Source organism: Myiozetetes cayanensis, unplaced genomic scaffold (genome assembly GCF_022539395.1).
Source record: "Myiozetetes cayanensis isolate MyiCay16 unplaced genomic scaffold, myiCay2020 scf1, whole genome shotgun sequence".
NCBI classification, from domain to species: domain Eukaryota; kingdom Metazoa; phylum Chordata; class Aves; order Passeriformes; family Tyrannidae; genus Myiozetetes; species Myiozetetes cayanensis.
The window spans coordinates 20,128,055-20,151,362 of record NW_026086604.1 but is presented as its reverse complement, the minus strand read 5'-3'; the positions used below and the strand labels follow the sequence as shown (position 1 = coordinate 20,151,362).

At 37.1% G+C, this 23,308-nt stretch overlaps 1 protein-coding gene across 1 annotated transcript in view; it reads left to right on the top strand.

The window, feature by feature from the left end:
* Positions 1–23,308, top strand: part of VPS13B (vacuolar protein sorting 13 homolog B) — a 418,175-nt gene that overhangs the window by 356,314 nt on the left and 38,553 nt on the right. The window contains 3 exon segments of the mRNA XM_050315121.1: positions 6,873–7,054; positions 8,834–9,183; positions 15,529–15,690. Of these exon segments, the coding sequence (XP_050171078.1) occupies positions 6,873–7,054; positions 8,834–9,183; positions 15,529–15,690 (694 nt within the window).

Here is a 23,308-nt window from a genome sequence, read left to right as displayed (position 1 = left end):
CCTGGCAGCATCATAACCACCCCTTTTCTGAATACAAGGATTGCTGAAAAGTGGAGATAAACAGGTCATATCCTGAAACTTCTTCACTGCACAAAGCAGTAAAATTAACTAATTAACAAAAGAAGACTGACCCATGATCCATTCTATAATGTAGTGCTAAACGTTCTTCTTCCATGCAATGCTCATACATCACCTTTATTCTCTCCTCAGTGCAAGTCAGTGACTAAAATAATCCAAGTGTCTATTTTGAACAAAACTCTAGTATTTCAAGTGCATTGCATTATTATTACTCTCACAGTTTGCTTACTATGCTAATGGTAAAAAATATTTAATCGGTGTTTTCAGACACTGGAGATTCATTTTACATTATGTTTACAGCTGAAAACAGTGTGCAGTGACAAATATTCACTCTATTAGCATTCATTCCGTTTTGGTTAATATGTAAAGTAAGAAAAAATGAGTACAAATTCTCTCCAGAAACAGAAGTGGAATTGCTTTCACAGACCTTCTTAAACATTTTATATTTAGAACAGAAAAACCAAAATTACTCTGTTGGATTATTAGTATTTGCTGATTCTTGCTGCCTGTGTATGAATACATGCTTTAATGAGTATGTAGCATCCACGTATGAGTTGCATGAAGCTACAGAATTCAGAGAAATCAGGGAATAAGAACATGGCTTACAAAATTAATGAAGAAAATCAAACATCTGGTTTCCATTAATAGTATCAGGTTGGAAATGATTTCTTGATGTTAATTGTGAAAGAATGCATTTTCATCATTGAGAAGTTAAGTGTTTTAGACAAGGTTAATTCCTCTGAATGTGGGACCCTGGCAGAATTGCCTTCCTGGTCAGCTTAACACCACAGAAATGTGAACTCGGTGGGAACTGGAAATGATGTAGTGAAATTTAGTAGATTTTTTTTCATTAAGGCATTTAGCACTGTAATCATGTTTATTGTTTTCTGCTCAAATAGGGTTTATCACTGTATGTAATGTTTCACTCAGGGAACTCTGATAAACTAATGAGCTGTAACTGTTCAGAAAGAACAAATTAAACTGAAGCATTTGCAGTTCACTGCAGAGGGATAGCAGGAGAGGGGATAAGGTAGCAAATAGCATGCACTGCACTACTGAAGCATTTGAAGGTAAATAAACAAAAGAGAAAGAGAGAAGTCAAGGGAACATACCTTGAACTGCCACCTACCTGTACAGAGACTGCAGAGTCACTAGTCCTGATACCTTTGGTGGTCTGGGGAATTTATAATAGTTTTAAGAAGTGTAGTTTACACCTACATGAACTAACAGTAGCCTGGAAATTTAGATTTGTGTAGGTCAGGATAAACTCCAGGAACCTGTGGGATACACGAGGAAAACCTCTGATTTCAATCAGAGAAGAGAAAAAGTTCTATTCCCTTTCACAACAGTGTTTTCAGTTTGGAGGAGTGGGTTTGCTCTCATGAGACCCCACCTGGAGTACTGCTCTAGCTCTTAGGGCCCCAAATGTAAGCAGGATGTGAACCTCCTGGTGGGAGGGCCACAAAGATGATCAGGAGGGCCTGAGCACCTCTTCTATGAAGACAGACTGAGAGACTTGGGGTTGTTCAGCCTAACGAAGAGAAGGCTCTGGGGAGATCTTAGCTGGAAAGGGACTTTTTACACAGATGTGTAGTGGTAGAAGAAGGGGGAATAGATTTAAACTGAAAGATGGCAGGTTTAGATTAGATATTCGGAGGAAATTCTTTACTCAGAGGGTAGTGAAGCACTGGAAGAAGGTTGCCCAGAGAAGTTGTGTATGTCCCGTCCCTGGAGGTGTTCAAGCCCAGGATGGATGGGACTTCGAGCAACATGTCTAGTGAAGGTGTCCTGCCCATGGCAGGGCAGTTGGAACTGTGGTCTTTAAGAATTCAAATTGGTCTCTCTACACTAATTTCAAACAAGGCTGCATTGCAAGCTTTCTTGAAGATGACTGAAATACATATAGTTACTGCTACAGAACAAATTTAAGGTAACGGTTAAGCCCCAGAGGATCATGTTCTGTTAAAGGGAAGCCTTGATTAGGAGGTGGTGACAGATACTGTGGACCTGCAGAGAAGGCCAGCCTTTCTAGACCGCTAGTAGCATGTAGGAAGTATGTTGGCAGTAACTTTGCTGAAACTCTGGCTTTCTCAAACAAATATACTGCTGCCAGTATAGGTAGTTTCTTGTCACCAAGCACTCTAAAATGTGTTCTAGATTCTAACTCGACCAAAAAAAATCACAAACCTTTTTGGTTTTGAGAGAGACACTGCCCATGTAATGCCCATGGTAAATTTCAATGTTAGGCTTGTTCCTAAAACAAGTGTTTAACATGAGATCTTACATACTTGTGAGAAGAACCACAAGGCACTTTGCTTAAAGCTGGTGCTGAGTGTTAGACCACAGAATTCTAACGCTGATGGATCTGCGAGAGCAAGAAACAAAGACTGTATAAAAGTCGTGAATCTCAGTTTTCCCGGAGTCTCCTGATGATTTGACATTACATGCTGCAACTGTATGATTGATTAGAAAATTTAATTCGCTATTAACTGTGTAAAAGCATAAAAATGCTTAGTCTTGTTGAAGTTTATTTTCTTAGTTTGATGTTGTATTTTGGGTCAGACTCTAACAGTTGCCATATGCATGCAGCTGCTGCTCAATAATAATATCATTTCCTTAAAATTCTGCAAGGGTTTTTTTTGGTGGTAACCCCTATGATATGCTAATTATTAATAACAGAGAGCTGATCCCTTGTGTTTTAAGTACTTTATTATTGATTCCTAACATCAGTTATAAAGTATGAAACTTATGTGGTTCATGTAACAGGAAAACGACAGGGTCTGTGAGAAGATGTGGATTCAGCTGATATGTTGAGCCAGTAGCTGGCAGGCTGAAGTATATCAACCAGTAATGAATATGGGAATGTGCAAAGATGTCATGATCCAAATCTTGTGGTATGCAAGAGATTCCGAGATCGATCAGGAACTAATTGGAAGTATAAAAATCAAGGAGCAATCTTGTGCAGGATGTAGTATATACGTGTATGTTGTTTGGTTTTAAGAATTTTGTAGCCTGTTCATTATTTCATATACGCGTAAGGTTTGAATGAACATTTATGAATGTTTATTCAATGAATGAACAAATCTGAAGTCCTAAGTGAAATAATTTAGCGTCTCTTGGGCGATGTAATGCAGTGTTTATGAAATAAATCATATATGGTATAAATGACTGTTTATGCAAGACCTTAAAATAGGGAGTTTTATCACAGGAAAATGATCACAGAAATCATCACAGAATAAATGATTTTTAAAGGTTGAATTTTCATGTTACAGGACTAACAAATTGTATTCGAAATTACTTTTAAAGCTTTGTTTAGTCGGTGAGACATTAAAGCCCCTCCCTGGCTTGGTTGGGAGGGGTTTATTATTTTTTGTTTAAATGGGTTATGTTACAAGATATTTTATATATTTGTGCATCTGCTGTCTAATTCAAACAGTATTTTTATAATTACTGACATACTAATGTAAATAGTAATTGAAAATGCCTTAAGATACAAACCATGAAACAAGTACAAAAACTTTTAAATAAGCTTAAATTGCTACTTTTTAAAAAATCAAGTGAAGAATCATGATCATATTTCTTGCTAATTGTTTTAGCTTTTATTCAAAGTAAATGATGTACTGGATTTTAACCTCTAAAAATTTGGGTTCAGACCAGCATTTGAGTCATAAATTAAATGACTTAAGTGGTCTCCTTCTTCTTCCCAGTGGATATTTTCTCATGTTGTAGTTTCATCACAAATGGCAGTTTTGGTTTAAATATTCCACTCTTAAAATAACAAGAATAATGCAGGTCACTGCTAAGTCATTGCTCCCAGTTGCCATATATTGAATTTGAACTGCTTTGCATGATGTGAAACATCATAACTCATATAATTAGTTCAAACATGATTATTTTGCATTTTAAAAATTGTGATATTTCCCAGGATTCAAAAAAAAAAAAAAAAAAATTCTAGTATGAAAGTCAGGTCAGTTTTATTTAAAATTTCCTCTGGTTTTGCTACACCCATCGCTCAGCATGTTGTGCCAAACACAAAGCAGTAGAAGCTGGTTGTTCCTTTTCTCTGCAGGTGAAAAATCGTGAACAGTCCACACTGCATTTTGTAGCTTCAAGGCAGCTGAGAAATATGGGGGTGTTTTTATAATGTATTCACTTGATGCACAAATTTTGATTTCGTAATCACATCTACTTCTGATATTAATGGTATTGGCTACAGTCCCTCTTTAAAAACTGTTCATTTGATGTCACAGTTTTTTATTACAGTTGGTGTTTTTTAAGAAAGTACAATAGTAATTTGATTTCTGCTTTTAGTACATGTACTATAGCTGGTTTATACTGTTACTGTATTTTTTTTTCATAATGACATGGGGGATATAATTGTGAATATGGATTCTCATTGAGTAAAAATCAAATTTACCCTCTCACAGATAAAATAATTACACTTCAACGAAATCTGTGCAGATGGGAAAAGAGTGATGAACGAGTCCTCATTGCATTTCTTTTCAGAGGCTTTGCAGAAAGTTATTTTCTCTCTGTAGAGTGCCTTTTCCTTCTAAACCATGGTTTAGCAAGCATTGTCCTACTCCTCTTAATCTGTCACTGCTGGCACTTGTCCCTCCCTAGCAGGAGACAGGGTGCAAGGCCAATTCTGTCCCATGGAGCAACATTGTCCCACTCTCGTTTGCTGTTTCTCTCTGGTTAGGTCCCACCACAGTAAAATACTCAGTAAATAAAAAGCAGGTACATAAAATGTGACTAAATGCGAAATTGGAGGAGTTTGTTTGCTTTTTTTTTTTATTCTATGAAAATATGGTTCTCCAAAGCATATTAAAAGAAATAAAAATGGTGAGTCACTGACACTCAACAGGGGCTTTTTTCCACTCAAGGAATAGTTTTTTGAGGAAAAGATATATGTATTTTCAGAATAAACCTCAAATTTCAGAAATAAATGTCCTTCCTTTTTACTGCAATTAGTGTTACAGCTGTTCATGTGAATTAAGTCTTAATTCAGAATATCAAAGTGCAATTTTTTTTTAAGTTCCTCACAGTTTGGTTAGCATTTTTTGCACCCATCTACTGTCTTTCCGTTTTTATTTTGTATGTTCTTGAACTTCTGTTTCTAATCACGACGAGCAAAAAATCTTTGAATATTAATCATTATTGTGAGAGAATTAACCAGTTTCGTAGATCCTAAAGTACTTAGTTGTCTAAATCAGGATATGAGTTTTGGTTCTTTCAGATTTGCTTCCATGCTTCGTTCCAACAATCTAAGAAATATCCATGGCAAAGCAAAGAAAAGCATCCCACTTCTCTGACTGTGGTCCAGTCCCATAGATATTTTATCATGTGAACATGAAGAATAATTTTATTTCCAAAGATGCCTGTTCTCAAAAGGCCTATAACACCATTTTTGGAATATACATTGACAATTTGAAGAAGTAAAGAAGCACAGGAAAGCAGCTAAAATTCTGATTAAGTCATTTATGTTTCATCCTTTACCACCCTAACCCATTCTTAATATTCTGTCATGATTCTTTGATAATTGGCTAATTTTAGTTGTGTTTTACTGCTGCATGAGTATTTTATTTCCACAAATCTGAAGTTGGATTTAAGCTCTATAAATAAACACTGTGCTAGATAGTTACTGTACCACAAAATAATACTGAGAAATTTACCTATCCCTGGAATTCCATGCACTCATAGCTGAACATTTTAGTATCTACTATATTTATGCAAAAATTGAAGTAAAACACATTGCATGATGAAAAATTTGGTCCTGAAAGCTTAAGATGTTTTGTTTTAAAAGCCAGTGTTCAAATTTAAACTTCTGTTTGAATATAAAATATCTTGAAAATGTCAGTGAAAATGTATTTGTGGTGCTTTGTAAAAGCTAATGACTTTCTGACAGAAATATTAAGTTGACCTTAGTTCATCCTTGATTAAATTTTATTTGAAAAGTAAAGACAGTATTTGACTGAGGACGTGGACATAATTCCCTTGAATCAAGTTTAAACTTTTAAACTAAAACTCTTTAGTACCAAACTTCAAAAGGAGTGAGAATAAGGAACATTAAGGATAGATTTGGCTTAAATTAGAAAGTTTATTTATACTTCAGTGGTGTCTTAGCGACCTACAGAATTCTGATGTAGCATTAGTTTCTCTCAAAAGACTGAAAGATAATTCTTGGAAATTCACGGCGTCAGGAGCACAGCTATGAAAAAAATCAGTGGCATGGCATTTTAAAAGTGTAGTTAATATGTTTTAATACATGCTAGTAAAGGGCTCCAGGCTGAACTTATAACACTTGGAGATTCCTTTTAAATTATGATTGTAGAGTGAGAAGAACAAAGGAAATAAAGCTTACAGGGACAGGGTTCATGCACAGAAGTATAGAAGTAGTTTGATGATTGTGAGATGGTTTCCTTAAAATCAAGTGGGGAAAAAAAATCATTCTCTTGACTAGATTAACTTGCAGCTCATTCATATAGCTTAACTAATGATAATGCAGCTGTTTAGCTATTTCAGCAATTAAAGATACCTGGTGTATTATGGTTTTATTTTCTGTAAATATGTTTGTAAATTGAACGTGTAGTGTGATAAAAGTGTGATTGGATTGCAATCTTGTCTGTTATGTTCTGCTTTGGAAAAAGTACAGACACTGCCATTAGCAGTTAAAATAAAACAATGATGTTGTCTGTGTCAGAAAATGAGCATGGAACATGATCAAGTCCTATTGTAAAGTGGTGAAATCCTGGAAGTGATGAAAGTACTGCTTTGTTATCTACCTTTTGCAGCTCGGAAAGTGAATCTGGCTCCCAAAGCGCATGTGATCAGCTTGTAACCCCCACGGCATTAGCAGCCTGTACCAGGGTTGACTCCTGTTTTACTCCTTGGTTTGTGCCATCACTAAGTGTGGTGATCCAGTTTACCTGTTTGGAAGTCCACCTATGCCATCATCTTGATCAGCTTGGCACAGGTATGTACTCCTTCATGTAGCATAGTAAAAGCATATGGTTCGTACGTGCTGCTTAACCACTCTTTTGCTGTCTTCATTTCCTCATTCAAACAGGCATTCTTGAAATAAATTATCACAAACTACCACCAGTGGTACAGGCTTCAGGGTAAAACTGATGACTTCTGTGCACTGAGAAAGTACATACGGTAGGCAGTGAGGCCGATCAGCCCCTTCCTGCCTCCGGAACGGGTAACTGTAGAAGCCGTCTGTGTTCCATAGTCTGATTAGTGACAGCAGGTGCCACTTCACTTTTGAGCCATCTTAGTGAATGAATTTGATCTTTTACATTTTCCAGCATATTAACAGTACTACTAAAATATTTGAAGATTTTGCAACCCCCTTAGTAAGAATTCCTTGGAAGAGTTCTGAGAACTGCAGATTTAACTGTCATTTCAGTTAGAATCACTTTTGGAGCTACATGTGGTTTGGTTCAGTGCTCTCTGTCATTGCATTAATGGCAAATACATTCCAAGAGCTCTTTAGATTGTTGTCTGATTTTCAAATACCAGAAATTCTTTCTGTGGAAGATGGGCAAACTTCTTGGATAGTTTTGACAGGGACAACTTTCTTTGTGAGTAGTTTTTGTGTCTCTGCAAGTATTATAATATATTCATTATCAAATCATATCAAAAATGACATTCAATGACTAGCAAATAATTTTTTGTCTATCAGCTACTTTTATCAGTACATAATTTTCCTCACTATTGCACTTCAATTCCAGATGTTCAGTCTTTAAAAGTACATATACTGGAAAAGGCAAAAATCAGATTAAAATCAAACCCAGCTGTTTCATTTTTTAATAGTGACTGAGTTTATGCTGTTGTTGCTGTTGTTACAGCATCTAGAGGCCTTAAGTTTTGGGGCTCCTTTGTGCTGTTATACACGAAGGGAGCACAAAACTTACTGTATCTATTACACTTTTGTAGAATAATAGGGCTTGATCCTGGATAGAGATGAGTGTTTTGGTTCCAAATCTGTAGAGCATTAGAGCATATGCTGATTTGAAGCATTTGAGTAGTTCCAGCAACATAAATAATAACATCAGTGGAAATATTCACATGCTTAATGTTACCCAAGTGGTATACATGCCTTGCAGTGTCTGCTGCCTTAGTGCTCGGCACTTTGCAGGACTGAGACTTCAGTGAAGGTGATAAAATCTTTTTTGTGATATATTTCTCATGCTTTAGTCTCAGGATACTGTTTTGTTTCATATCTAGCATCATGGGGTAATATGTCGCATCTCAGGGGGTTTGTGGTCTTGAGCTGTCCATAACTGCAGCAAAGACAACTTCCACTGTGGAACCTGTTAGCCTGCACTGTCACATGTCAGCAAATAGCATAATGCTAATTGTTATTGTGTTTGTAATGTGCTGTGTGTGGAATATCATGGACATCTACTATAGCAAAAATCTCACAGAAATATGGTCTCTGCTCCAAATAGGCAGCAATCTGAAGTATTGAGCAGTGTGTAGATAAAGCAGTTTGGTGGCTGGTCTATTTACCATGAAAAGATTTTGGTTTGCAGATACTTTATGTTTGCAGTTGCTATTAATTACAATTCTATTTTACATCTAAAAACCAGTGTGAACAGCATTCATTTCAGATTTCAGAAATGTCAACTCTTTAACTGAATTTTATGTGTTTTCATCTTATGTACAAGCAGTTTACACACAATTTACAAAAACATACAGCATGTGGTGATGGTGATGTTCTAGTCCTGTGTTTTCTTTCACTTTTCAGCACCACCAAAGTTTCTTCAGCCATTTTTGTCTGATAAGAACATGCCATCTGAACTAGAATACATGCTAGTTTCCTTTGATGAGCCTCATGTATATCTTCGTCAGTGGAACGATGAGTCAGTGTTCCAGGAGATCCAGTTTTCAACTCAAGCCAGCTGCAAACTTTTGGAGTGTCGAAATGTGACTCTGCAGAGTGTTGTGAAACCTTTAAAAATCTGGGGACAGATTGCTATTTCCAGCAGCACAGCAAGAAGGCTATTGGACTGCACAATAATGGTTGACCCCATTTTCATCAACTTTGGCCAATATGCACTTCATTCTTTAAATACAGCAATTCAAGCTTGGCAGCAGGTATGCAAATGCAATAATGAGAATGTAGCTATTGTGATTAATTTAATAGCAAATTAGAATAACAACTGCATTCACTGAAAATATTCCAAGATGTTAAAACTGCAGCTTATACTGAAAGTGGTTTTTACTAATAAACATTAATTCTGTGATATCAGTGAAAATTAGGAGACAATGTTTGCTATCTGTAAAGGTAAATGTATCCATAACTGCTAACATTTCAGTGAAACTACATGGATTTCTATCAGAATAATCAAAATCTTGGTCTTGAAATGCATAATATTCCATTAATTTGTGAAAAGGTGAGTGACACAGGATGTAAGCACAGCTAAGTCTGAGCACCAGAGCATATTGTTTCCAGCTACTGCTGCCATCCTTATTGAAGTTCGACACTAGTTTCACATTACATTCTGTGCAAGCAGCATTAATGGCTGAAGCCAGTCCCAGTATAAGGAACCCTGCTTCTGCAATGACCCCTCAAAGGCCTGTAATTCCCTTATTCCACTATAGCCTTGAAATCAAATAATTCTCTTCATCTGCCTGAAGACCTATGTGGAGCCTGGGAATTAATTACCTATCATGGCACTACAATAACAAAGCCCCCAAAAAGGATAAAACATCTGTTTTATATCAAAAAATTCTTTTTTAAGGGCATTCCATGGTTTTCTTGTTGCAAAAGGACATTCATAAAACAAGATCTAGTGTGATTTAAATCTTTACAGCTGGCTCAAATATCAATGTGAACAAAAATCTTTGTAGCTCCAATTTCTGTTTTTTGTCATATTTTGAACAATGCTTTTAATAAAAAACAAACATAGAAAGTATAAGAGAGTCCTTGATAGGCTGTTTAAACCCAAAATATTTCTGACTTAGTACTACTCCCTCATCTAAGACATGTGTGGCAACTACTGCAAAATGGCCTTCAGAAAGGTCAGTTTCCTCTTAGGACGGGTAAAAAAAGATCTCTCAGACATAGCTATACATATAAATAAAATATGGTGCATAAATATTTAAATGTTTTAAACCACATCACAGTGTGACTGACTGACTGACTACTCTGTGCCTTGAAGGAATATTCTGAGTTGAAAAAAATGGAATTGTATATTTGATTAAGTAGAGCCATATGTCGCATAGTATATTGCTGACAGGTACATTCTATGAATAGTTGGTACTGATTTATACATGGATTTGGCAATGTTAACATGAGCCACAGGAGGATATACTTCTGTAATTGTTGCTGTAATTTTCTCGTTTCCTCTCATGTCAAGGGTACTTGCCACCATGTTCTGATGTGGTGGGTATCTAACCCTGAGTATTTGAGATTAAAAACTTGCATTTCTTTGAAATTAGGGAACAGTTAACACACAAGTGGGTTCAAAATGGATTATTACATTAATTGTTGCCAAGATGTTTTTTATGTGACTTTACCTCCAGATTGGGAAGCTGGCATGGACTGCATGGGGAGGGAATAAATTTCGCAGTCATAAGCATTGTTTACTGTTTGCTGTTCGCACAAAATGCAATATAAATGCTGCAACTAGAAACATTAATTTAATAACCAGGAAAGGTTATTTGAATTCTCCACATATTCTTTACTGGATTAATATCTGAAACAAGTGATGTTGTAGTCAGTAGACAGACAGATGAAGCATGAAACAATTTGGCCCTGCACCTTTAGGTCAGGAGTTCAGGATTACCAGAAGCCTCTGTCAGTGTCTTTTGTTTCCTAGATATGGACTGGGGTTTTTTTCTGGTTGTTTTTGTTTTGGTTTGGTTTTGTTGGTGTTGGTTGTTGTTTCTGGGGTTTTTTTTTTTTTTGGGGGGGGGGGGGGCTTTGAGGTGGGTTTTTTTGTTTAAGTAATGGTGAACATCTTGAAAGTAGATTGAACCTGAAAAACACCAGGCACACTACTTGCATTATACTTCTAAGTCACATGCTGAAAATCTGAGAGGATTAGCACTTTTAAAAAACAGTTTCCCCCTCTGACATATTTCATTATCTAATCTGAAATCCCCATTTAAATACAAACAGTACCTGGTTAATGAACATCTAAATACAAAGCTAGAGTAATGGATTTAATCAAAGAGCTGGGCCGGGAACTTCAAGGTTGTAATTAATTTTGTTTTATTATTTAGTAATACCACATAAACTATCAAGTGAGGTGGAAAATGCAGGTCTCCTGTGAATATAATTGGGGTGAAGGATGTGGTGATTTTTTCCCTTTATTTGGGCATTTAAGCCTTCACAAATTGTTTTACATCATTAGCGCTTTGTGATATCTAGAGACAGAGGGTCAACTGAGAAAACAGCTCCCCAGGTATGGATGGTACTGAATGTTATTCCTGGGAAAAATCTATTCCTTTGTGGTTTCACATTGCAAGTGTTTTCTAAAACTCCTTGGAAGTTACAAAAGCTCCTGTTTTAAACCTGTTTTAAACCACTAGAACTTATTTTCCTCGAGGTCTGCATGGTGCTTAACCTTTCTATTGGCAGTTGCATAAGTTTTCTTAATAGCCTGGGATCAGTCAAAGTGACATCTTGTGATCACAGTAGTTTCCACATCTTTCTACCATAAGCACAAAGAACAAAGGAAAAGGATACGGAAAGTTTCTAGCTGACAATGTCAGGACATCGCTCTGAGAATGAAATTTAAAGAATCCTAAGGAAAATGTTCTTTTCTCTTAGAGGAACTTCAAAGGAGATAAGAAATTGCTAAAGATTTTCTGTCCAAAAAACATTACTAGGTGAGAGTGTGTGTGTGTACATGAGAGGGAGAAAAACAGCTTGCAGAAGTCTTTGGTAGCTTGTGAAGCACAAAGAAAATGACTTTGTGCATATAAAGAGGCCTAGGCTTTTATGACGGGTTTTTTGTTTCCAGATCCAGAAGTGCTTTGAAATAGCTAAGAGCTGAGACATGAGCAGAAAGTCCTGAATGACTAGGGAAAGCCTGGTGACTAGTATTATGTAGGATGTTTTCCCCGTTCTCTGTATAGAAGTCACAAAATATTTGAAAACTCAATAAAGGAGAGACAATTTACAGGTTCTCTGAGAGAAAAGAACAGCTAAAAAATTATCTAAAGAGGGGCAGGAAATTGTCCCCCAGGAACTGACCCTAGTCTATATCTGATTCAGGCTGTTGATCTTTTGCTGATTCTTTTGATTCGCTGTTTTAATTGAGAGAGGGAGTTTTCTTCCCAATCCACACGTACGTATTTTCTGCTCCTGGAGTCATCATTCAGCCCTGCAGCATCATTGCCACACAAATGGCACAGTTCTATTTGTTTTTATTATGGCTGGTTTCTCTAGATTCTCTTTTATCAGTCAAATTTCCTCACTCCATCTTTTTGCTGACTTTTTATTTTCTCCCTTTCTGCTTACCTCCTAGAAGCTTCCACTGTCAGACCTCAGTAGCAAAGTAGGATCCATCTCCCTGTGATGAGCGCAAGGACTTGCTGCAGATCCTCAGGGATCAAGAAATAGGGGTGCTATTCTGTCTGGGAAAAATCTCCAGTCCTTACTGCAAGGAGAATAAGAGTTGCCTAGAACCCTGCCTGTGCAGTGAATAGTTGCCATACGGAGCTAAAGCATCCCCAAGCTTCCTTGAGGTTCCTTTAGTCACCTCTTATTGCCAAGACCTGAGGCATCAGTAGCTTTCTCTTAAGCCTGACAGCACAGACCAATGCCTTATTATGCAAATCTTGGTATTTCCTGGGTTAAAACCTTGGAATTGTTATTAAATTGAGTTTGAAATACCTCTTTCATTTAACTTTGAGAACTGTTGCTGTTAAAAGCATTGGATTCTAGTTGCAAAGCTAACATTTAAGACTAATGACTAATTGCAGTCATTCATCAGCAGCAAAATGTGTGGAAGTTTATTAATAATTCCTGATGGGATAACATTCCCCCAGCACAATTTAAGAGTTCTATGCATGCCAAAAACTTGCTGGATTCTCTTTTCCCTCTGGAAAATGCAAGAACCTTCAATTTGTGTTTACTTACTTGAAACTAAGTTAGTAAGGTAAAAAGAAGGAAGTTCATCACTTTCTGGTGTTGTTTTACCAGTGTCTACATAATCAGCAAGAAAGTGTATTGGAGTAAAAGAAAAACCTTTTCTTAAATTCCCCTGGGGTTAGATCTAGGTTTGACTATAGCAACATGCTTAGCTTTGTGGATAGTAAATCCTCCCGTTTAAAAAAAAAAAACATTTTGCAAAGCTGTTATAGGAAAATATATATATTTGTGGTAGACTTATGGGTATGTGGGTATGGCAGCTTGACAGTAAAAAGTCATAGATCCTCCACTAGAAAATGCCAAAATAAACTCTGCACTCTGAAGTGGCACTGTAAATGTCAGCCTTTAGCACACCCAGATCTGCTACTGAATGTGATAGAGACATATTTCTCTGTAATGAATTTTGCTGCTTGGAAGAAGTGTAGTTTTGGTTATGCTTACCTAACTCCTGTTTCACAGAACATACCTGATCTTATGCAGAACAATTCATGAGATTTGGGGAGAAACCATTAATCTAAATATTCTCATGCTTAAATACTCCTTGGGTGAATAGTTTTTTTGCACTCCCAGCCAATCATCCTGATATTTGTTTACAAAAGGAATTGCAACCTACCATAATTAAGGACAAAGGGCAACGGGCACAAACTCAAAGACAGGAAGTTCCATCTGAACATCATGAAAAACATCTTTACTGTGAGAGTGACAGAGCACTGGAACAGGTTGTCCAGAGAGGCTGTGGAGTCTCCTTTGGAGATATTTAAAAGCTATCTGTATGCAATCCTGTGCAACTTTCTCTAGGTGAACCTGCTTCAGCAGAGGGGTTGGAATAAGTGATGTCCTCACCTTCCAGCCCCAACCATCGTAGGTGGTTGTGAAGTTAATAACGGTGGTGAACATGCATTCAGTGATGCTAAATTAGACATACCTTGCACACCTCACTTTTCAGAAAAACTCTTCCATGTGCATCACCCAGCAATGGGCTGCAAGCCACATACCAGACAGTTTTTCATAGATAACTGAGGATCCATTGGGATCTGTGAGGAAAGATTTCTCTCCTTCTTGTTTGATCTCTGAGTTTCTGCAGGCGTCCAAGCACATTGTCATCAAAGAACTAAGAGACTCATACAGTTAGAGATGGGGAAGGTGCTAGCTTTGTTAGGTCCATTTAAAAGGTCCACCAAGAGAGCAAGGAGGGGAAACAGCTCTTGGAAACCACGGAGGTTCCATAAGTTAGAGAAAACGTTATGGAAAGAAAGGATGAGAAAAGACCAGCTGGGCTATGTTATGAAGAAGGAAACCAACCAACCGTAAAATGTTGTCAAAAGTGTGTGCTAGGAAAGATGGGTCAAAAAGAGGCAAAAAAAACCACAAGAAGATGAATTCTTTGTGTTATTTAATTGCATGAAGACTATCCAAATGTTACTTTTTCTGAGTAATTGTTATGGTTGCTAGATGATTGCTTGTAAGTGGAAGGTGCCAGCCCAGTAGTGACTAGAGCAGAAATATATGAGAGATGATCTCCAAATCAAATTGTCAGTCACACTTTGACCTCTCCCATACAGGGGATTATAGTTCGTGCCTTCAGGAACGGAAGACCTGTAGCTCTGGTAATTTTCATGACTATCATATAGTCTCATTGTGTCAACAGAGTGACAGAGTGACAAGCAGCCAGATGAAAAGCAGAAAGAGAGGGATGGAAGGATGCTGCAGGCTGGAGAAAAATATTGTAAAATCGGAAATACTTTTAAAACCCTTGATATTTTTTTTTCCTTTTAAATTGCATTGTACATTTTCAAACTAGCCTCATGGACCTGTGAAAATACCCTCCCCATGTCTCCTGCTTTTTCTTTAGTTGACTTTTCAAGTGTTGTGGTATCAGGAGAGGGTCTTCTTCTGCTGACCCACAGCAACATTTCAAAGTAGATGCAGCAGCTGGGGAAAAGGAAGTGCAACCTGTTGGTCTCAGAGATCAGTTGTCAAGCATGGAGAAACCTCTCCATGCCTCCCTGCTCAGTTTGTAGTGCCCTGTCTGCCCTGTGTGACATGTCATTTCTCACAGAATGGAATTTCGTTGAACTTTTTTACCCAAGTTAGGAAATTTAGTCTTTATTGTAGTTTTAAATCTAAGATTTGCTTTACAGAAACATAAAATAAAATATGATAAGTCTTAGGATATATTTTGTCAACCTAAACAGTATATTTTGCAGAGAGTAGGGTACTATGAGACCAAAGCTAATCGAAGGGATCTTGCATTTCTGTGTTTTAACAGTCGCCACTTGGCAGGCAGCTGCCAAATGTCTTGCTTCTTACTGACTTTCATATCCCTTTCCTTCCAGAACCAATGCCCTGAGGCAGAGGAGTTAGTCTTCAGCCATTTCGTGATCTGTAATGACACACAAGAGACACTGCGGTTTGGCCAGGTGGATACTGATGAAAACATTTTGCTGGCCAGTCTCCACAGTCACCAGTACAGCTGGCGCTCGCACAAATCCCCGCAGGTATGTCAGAAACAATCCTCCCAGTACAGCATTTGCTAAAGCTGACTGGTGGCTTTACATGCTGATTCTTTGGTTTTCTCTGTGGCCTTGACTATTTCTAAAGCTCCAGTTCCTTCAGGAGTCACATGCTGGGGCTGCATCAGGGAGAAAAGGTAAACATAAAGTGAGGAAAGCCAGAAGTGTTTAGAAGCTGCTCAAGGGTGGAACTGGATGTGCACGACCGCTTTTTGTAAAACCGAGCCCTTGTGGAAACTGAAGCTTCTGAAAAAAGAGAAAGACAGCTTGCCAGGTTTTTATAACTAAGTGATCAGTGTCTGTTTTCTGAGATCTACATTAGAGGTTTGGGAAAATTTTTTTTAATGAATTGTTTTTACCAGAAGCATCTGTTCACTGAAATTGTTTGCAGAACAGGGTCAAACTGGACAAAGCTCTCAACTTAGCATGTGCTTGCATTGGAAAAGATTTGAAGTTGTAAGAAACACCCCACTTATATAGTTTAAATAATACAGTTTCTGTTTCTTTGATTTTATTTGAAGAATAAACACTGAAACTGAAATAAAATATTTTTAAACCATCAACAGGAAGTATTTAAATGAAACCATAGAATCATTTAAGTTGGAAAGACCTTTAAAATCATTGAGTCCAGCTCAGCACTGCCAAGTCCACTGCTAAACCATATCCCTAAGTGCCACATCCACACATCTTTTAAATACCTTCAGGGATGGTGACTCGACCAATTCCCTGACCAGCCTGTTCCAATGCTTGGCAACTCTTACTCTGATTTTTTCCTAATATCCAATCTAAACCTCCCTGGCACAACTTGAGGCCACTTCCTCTTGTCCTATCACTTGTTACTTGGCAGAGGAAATCAACAGTTGAGTGGTGGAGAGAAATGGACTTTTCATCTTAGTTCAAGACAAGATAGGAATTTAAATTTTAAAAAAAGAAAATCTTGATGAGACAGCAAACCCATTTCTTCTCTTTTCTTAATATATACCAACTCCTACTGAGTGGGAGACTAGATACCTGTGCCACCCTACTTGTTGAGTTGTAGTCCTGCCCTGAAAAGTTACTAAAATTTTTACAGATCCTAGGAGAAGTATAATGAACAGGGGTTCCTAACTCCTCTAGAGCCCTAGAAGATACCAATATTAGCATGTGAGAAATTGGATTGTAATTCTAAACAGGAGTTGTGCCCTCTTTCACTGCTGGCAAGTTTCAACTTACATTGGGAAGCAGAGATGGCAAATATACTGTAGTTTTCCTTCACATGTCAGCTGGTGGATGTGCAAAACTACTGAATTTTACATGAATGTGGTGATCTGTGCAGAGAAAATTCAACCAGAATAAACAGTTGTAGTTGACACTGAAGTCAAGGCATATGTTAAGAGAAAGCCAGACTAATAAAGGACAGAGGACCTGTTATAAACAGTGTGTGCACAGAGGGAGGCCTTTAGAGACTTTGGAGAACTGTACATCCCTTTTCATGTTTTCAAAAAAGACATATGTTTTCTCGTATGTCAAAAGGCCTGTGATGTCCCAGCCCACAGGCGAGCGAACCAAATGGGTGACGGTGCTCTGTGCAATTGGGCACGTGTCAGAGTGTGAGACAGGATCCCCACTCATCAAGTGACACTTGGGTTATGACAGATGTAATTCTCATCAGTTATGTGAGGGAGAAAGCAAGCTAGCTAAATGTGGCGTATATTTCATAAGCAATTACCATTTGCTTTTGTTGCAACCACCCAGAACACATTTAAACCTTTTCATAAACACGTGGAAGAAGAAGGAAATGTTTAAAGCAATTGTAAATAAACCCAGTAAGTAAGGCTTTCTTTCTCAAATTTTGTTATATCCATATTCTGGTTACTTATATAAAATTATTTAGTTGTGAATCCATCAGAAAACGAAATCACACATAAGGGAGTGGGTGAGGTGACAGCAGAACTTCAGATTCTTTTTTCAGATATTCATCCTTCAGCTGAGTGTTGGTGATGTCAAAGGGTTTCCCCATTCTGTTTTACTCTAATCAGATTTAGATTCACTGAAGAACTGGGCTGATAAACAGTTAGGGGTGTCATGACGGATTCCCAAGTCCCAGGAGATGGCAAAGATAACAGCTCACTCCTAACTCAACCAAACTGCTGGCCAACAGGCTCTTCTAGTAGGGGGGTTATACCTCCCTTGTCCCAGCCCTTGGAATAATTTCAAGAAGATTTCTACTCTCTTAACATTTTTCAACAGCTTTCTCTTGCTGAGAAATTTTGAGACTAAAAAATAGCTGAGGTAATTTCACTGAAAATATATGGAAGCACAGGCTTTCCGCACTCTGTTGAGATAGAAACAAATTTTCTTTACAAAGGTTGGGGAACCTTGGCATTCCCCATAAGCTTATTCGTTTGGTTCATGCCAAATACGAATCAGTGTAAATGTAACATGCTTCAGAATGGCAGCTCATCTAAACACTACAATCCTTTGTCGTTTCAAATCATACAAAATAAGTTTGTTTAAGTATTATTACAAATGTTGTCATGTACATTTTTTCAGTGATTAATACAAATCCTTGAAATGAAAATAATGACTCAATCAAGACATCAGGTTGTCCCTGTTATACTGTGGCACTTTTCTAATTGTTTCCATGCAAAACTATCTAACAGCTTGTTATCCAAAGGTCAGAATAATGCCCAAGCATGGACAAACCCTCCGAGTGTCATATTCATGGAATGCTAGATGACTTCATAGTTATGAAATTATTTCATTTCTCATGATAATTCCTGACTTGCCAAGTTAGTGAATTTTAAGAACTCTGAGAGCCGATTGTAAGATAAATGTGAAATAATCCATACTTCTGGAGTCAGGGACTTCCCTCCAGGCATTAGTTCATACTTGACTTACTTGACTTACTCTTGGGGATAAAATGAGTTAGGACAAGGTCTTAGATACCACATTCTCTTACTGGGAAAGAAAACCAACTTGCACAACTTCGGCTGGCTCATGTTTCTTGTTACACATGCACTAAGAAGCAGTGGTTGCCATGAAATACTTTATTTAACCTCTGCAAAATGTTTTTTTAGTATGGCAAGGCAGTTCAGTTAAATGAAAATAAATAGTTTTAAAAGGATTGTATTTCTTTTACATTCACATCAATAAAATTCTCCATTTTTCTTTTGCTAATTAAACATAGAGATGCAGTAATTGCCCAATTAAACTATTTAACACAAATATATATACCTAAAATATTATGTTTTGTATTAGCAGATAGTTATATAATACTTTATTTACATTTTGAATTAATTTTAATATTAATGAAGTTTCTATAGTCTATAATTATAAATTGTTCAACTTTTTCATTTTACAAAAACAGATAGAGCACACCAAGGATTTGGATTTTTCAGCTCTTCATGGTATCCCTCCAACTGTTTTGCTGAACTTAAAGCTCCTTGCTTCTTTTATTTTTTCCCTGCCCAGATTCTCTACATTTCAGGAACCTAACCTTTCCCTTTTAACTGCCATTCTGAATACTGCAGGTCTTGCTAGTTTGGCTAATATTTCACTAAGAAGTCTGAGGTCCAGTGCTCACTCTTCTATGCCTCTCCATCCCCCACATTTTCCTCAGGTTTCATGAGGTTTTGACCTTCCTTAGGGATAAGACACCCCTGACTATATAGTCCCTTTCAGAGTTGAGGTAGGTCCAAAACTGGTGGTATTTGAGGTTTTAAGCAATTCTAGCTAAAGCTGCCAGACTTCGTTAATTCCTTTTGAAAATTTTAATGAAAGTTAGAGGTCTGTGAGATATCATTAAAAAGGAAGAGAAGCTACATCACTCCTGTGCTGTACAGACAACACTGGTTCCTAGATCATTATTGGATCCAGTCTGCACTCCTTATCTTGATCTTCATATTGCTTAGTGGGATGGGCCCCAGTTATGTCAAAAGTCATGTTTGTCTCCAAGACAGCTGTGTTTTTTAGGAGAAGAACTGGAGCATACGATACATAGGGTGAAACTCTGAAGTTAGAAGAGATCAGATCTTCCTAGCAATTTACTCAGAGTTAAGGAATTCTGTCTTGCAAGACAGTAGGCAGTTGGAGGGTCCCACTAGGGATCACAGCGAATGTAAAAACCAACTATTCACGCGAGGGTCCCCTGAATGTATTCTGCAGATTCTTTGCTTGTGAATAGACAGCAAAAATTCTCTATAATATGCTAGTTATTACTAGTTGTTTTCCCCACACAAACTTCAGCAGAGTCCTCTGAAGAAGCAAAGAGTGATGGATTTGAGTTCATTCTTTTGTTTTCTGTGTAAAACATAATGTTACATAGGAGAAGTTTTTAGAAGTTTTTAGCAGCTCTCAGACCTTTCTGCAGTCTCCTCACAGGGTTACAATAACAGTCCATTTTCTCTTTTCACTGTCTTTAACTTGAAGCAGCAGATATAGTGAGCAAAAATCAGTTCCTCTGTTGATTTGGGCAGTTATTTCAATGAGAATGTGGCCAAGTTGCAGGTTATAAACAAAAATGATTTGTTTCTTATCATAGTAGGCAAATATGCCTGAAATAACTTTGTGCCACTTTATTGCTACTTATATAGAATTTGAGAGAAAAGATCTCTATCACTTACTTTTCTTCTGATTATGTACTTAAAAATCTTTGAGTTAGGCATTAGTACTGGTTAGTACATTATTAATACCTTCACTGGAACACATTTATTCTCTTATTTTAAATAGTATACCCGCAAAGCACAAATTCTGATAGAATTTTATAAACATATTTTTAAGGGCTCTTGTAATTTTGCAAATAGCAAATTTGCTATTTAAGAACCTCCTTCTCGTTCTCCTATGAAAAAATACTGAAGCCAAATTTTAATTTATGTGGCATCTCCAGTAGGGTCACAATTTGTTATTAATTTCCATGTTGCCATTCTTTCCTATATTTGGGTTATATAATGTGTAAAATTCTATGCAGTACTCTGTGGGTTCAAACTTAGAAACTGTAATTTATATATCAGTTATTATTGGGGTATTTTCCTGGTTTACAGTTTACAACGTTACAGGATCTCTGCACAATCTCTTGTACTTTACATAATCCTCCCCATGTCATTTACAAAACAACATCAGGCAAAAACCAGTTTTCAGTTAATTTCCACTGTTCAAGTACTGTTGCTTTTCTTTGGAATCCTGCATTCTAAATCAATGCTTAAACTGTATTACATGTAATTGACTTTCTAGGTCATATCTGGAGCAGCTAAGGATTGATATTGTCCATGAAACCTCATAATTTGGTTACTGTTCCTGAACCTCGTCTTCTGCAGTGTGTAGAGAGAATTTGTACCTGTGAGGTTCAGGTCTGCTTTGCCAGTTATTTGAGGCTCACAACACCTTCAGGAGCCCCCAGGGTCAGAGTTTATCTGCCAGGTGTGACCTTTTTTCTACTAGCCAGCAAGCTGTTTTGGTGGCCACTGCAGCTGATAATGAGCAGAATGAACATTTCATTCACTGTTTTCCCAAATACCAATTGGTTTTATTATTGTAAATCCCAGCCCTAGTCAAGAACCACCTTGTATATTGAAAACATAGCAGAAAAACACCAATCAAGCTTCTCCTTTAATTTTTCAATTAAAAAGTGCTTTAACTTCAGGTCTTAGAATTGAGCTCCCATTTCCAGGGCTACATTTCCTCCATGCTTCTGCGTTATCACAGCTTTTATTTTACTGTCTTCTATCTTTTAAAATAAGAACTACCTTCCCACCATTAACCAGGTCCTTATTTGATTCCTCCCAGTCTCTCAGAGTTCAGAGCAATGACCCGTATTCATTCCCAAAAAACATTTTCTAGTTTCACTTAGATGCAATCTAAGCAAAGAACCTTGGTGAAACCAAGTTAACTTTGGTGAGTCTACAAGCAAAATAGAAATCAAATTTGCATCACTAAGCATTTTGAGGGCTCAAGCTTTAAATTACTTACACAGCTGGAAATTGCTGCCTTTTCTGAACAGGCTCCATTCTTAGTCTCATTTTTAATCCCCCATTTTAGTCTTCATGCCTTGTCATACGACACTCAACTTTATTTACTCAGATTGTATCCTTCACTCATACATCTAGTGGAAGCCCTAAGTAAATTTTGAGGAGCACATAGAAACAATCCGTGAAAAGGTGTGGTAAAAAATAAAGCTTTTCTAACCATTTGCTCCAGTAGGAGCAGCTTCATCTGAGTCTGCTTCCCTGAAGCAATTTTTTTTTCTCTCAAAACAGAAATCTGTAATGGCTCAGAATTACAAATCCAGCAAAGTCTAGTCAAAACAAAACTCTCTGGGTTATCTGTTGGTGTATTTCCCTGACAGAAAATGCAGAAACCAAATATTTGCATGAATGAGTGCCTATCTCCACATATACAATAGTCTAAGTTCTCTCTAAACTACAAATTTCCACTTATCACTGTGTTTGTTAGAATGCTTTTGAAGTCCATGGAATTTTTTTTGTATCTTTATGCAATGACTTCTCTTTTCTCCTAATATATGTCCCATACCTAGCTATACTTGTTGAACATTTTTTAAGCAGAGTATCTAATAAATTCTTAGAATTAGCATAAAGCTTGATAAATTAAAGGGAATTACATGGCAGTTACCATGAATCTAGAGTACTAGGTCAGTTTTATAACATTAGAGCTCTGCCTTGTTAAGTATCTAACACCACCTATTACGACATCTTCTGCTAAAATAGTGTTAACGCCTGATTACTTAATTCGCTAAAATCACTTCCATTTTTATTTCCTGCCATATATCTCTGTATCACTTAGTGTCATTTGCTGATTATTTCTAGCCACATTTGCCAGAAGTCTCACATTTAAATAACTTAATCATCCAGAGATCCCTTCGCATTTTCATGGAATGCAGTTTCTTGGCTCAAAAGTAAGCTTACACACTTCCCAATTCTTATACCATTATATCATTAATACAAATATATTAGATATCTTTAAAATAAATTATAAAGGCTGTTCCCTTTGCATTTTCCCATATACAAACAGTATGTTTATAAAATAAGAAATTGCCAATATGTAATAATAGCTCTTTTTTACTTTTCTTTCTGAACTGTGAAGTTAAATGCAGACTAATCATTGTGCCACAAAGAAAATGAGTAAGGCAGTATTTGGGAGCTAATGACTGCTCAGGGAAAGCTGACAGCGTGTTTCTTGGGAACACTCAGCTCATGAGCAAAGCTGTTTATACAGGGTGGGAGACATCCTAATGTTGGAGCTACATACAATTACTAATCGTAAATTATAGCATTTACATGACATCTATCTTTGGAGCACACCGTATTTTGTGTGCCTTCTAGCTGAGACTGACCACTTAAGTACCTTTTCTCGTTATTTGGCTGTCATTTCCAGCTACCAGTCTCTCCAAAGTAAACAGTTTTCTTGTTTCTCTTAATTTTCATATGTGATGAGATTTATTCCCAGCTGCCTCTGTAAGAAACTGAATGGATTCCAGCCACTGCAGTTGGATTTTTTTCTTTTGTTTTCTTTTTCCTTTTCTGTAACTAATACTTTAGAATCAAAGTGAGGTGTTTGTTTATGAGTTTGACTGTCCTAGTGTGTAGCTTCCTTCAACATAACCTTGAAT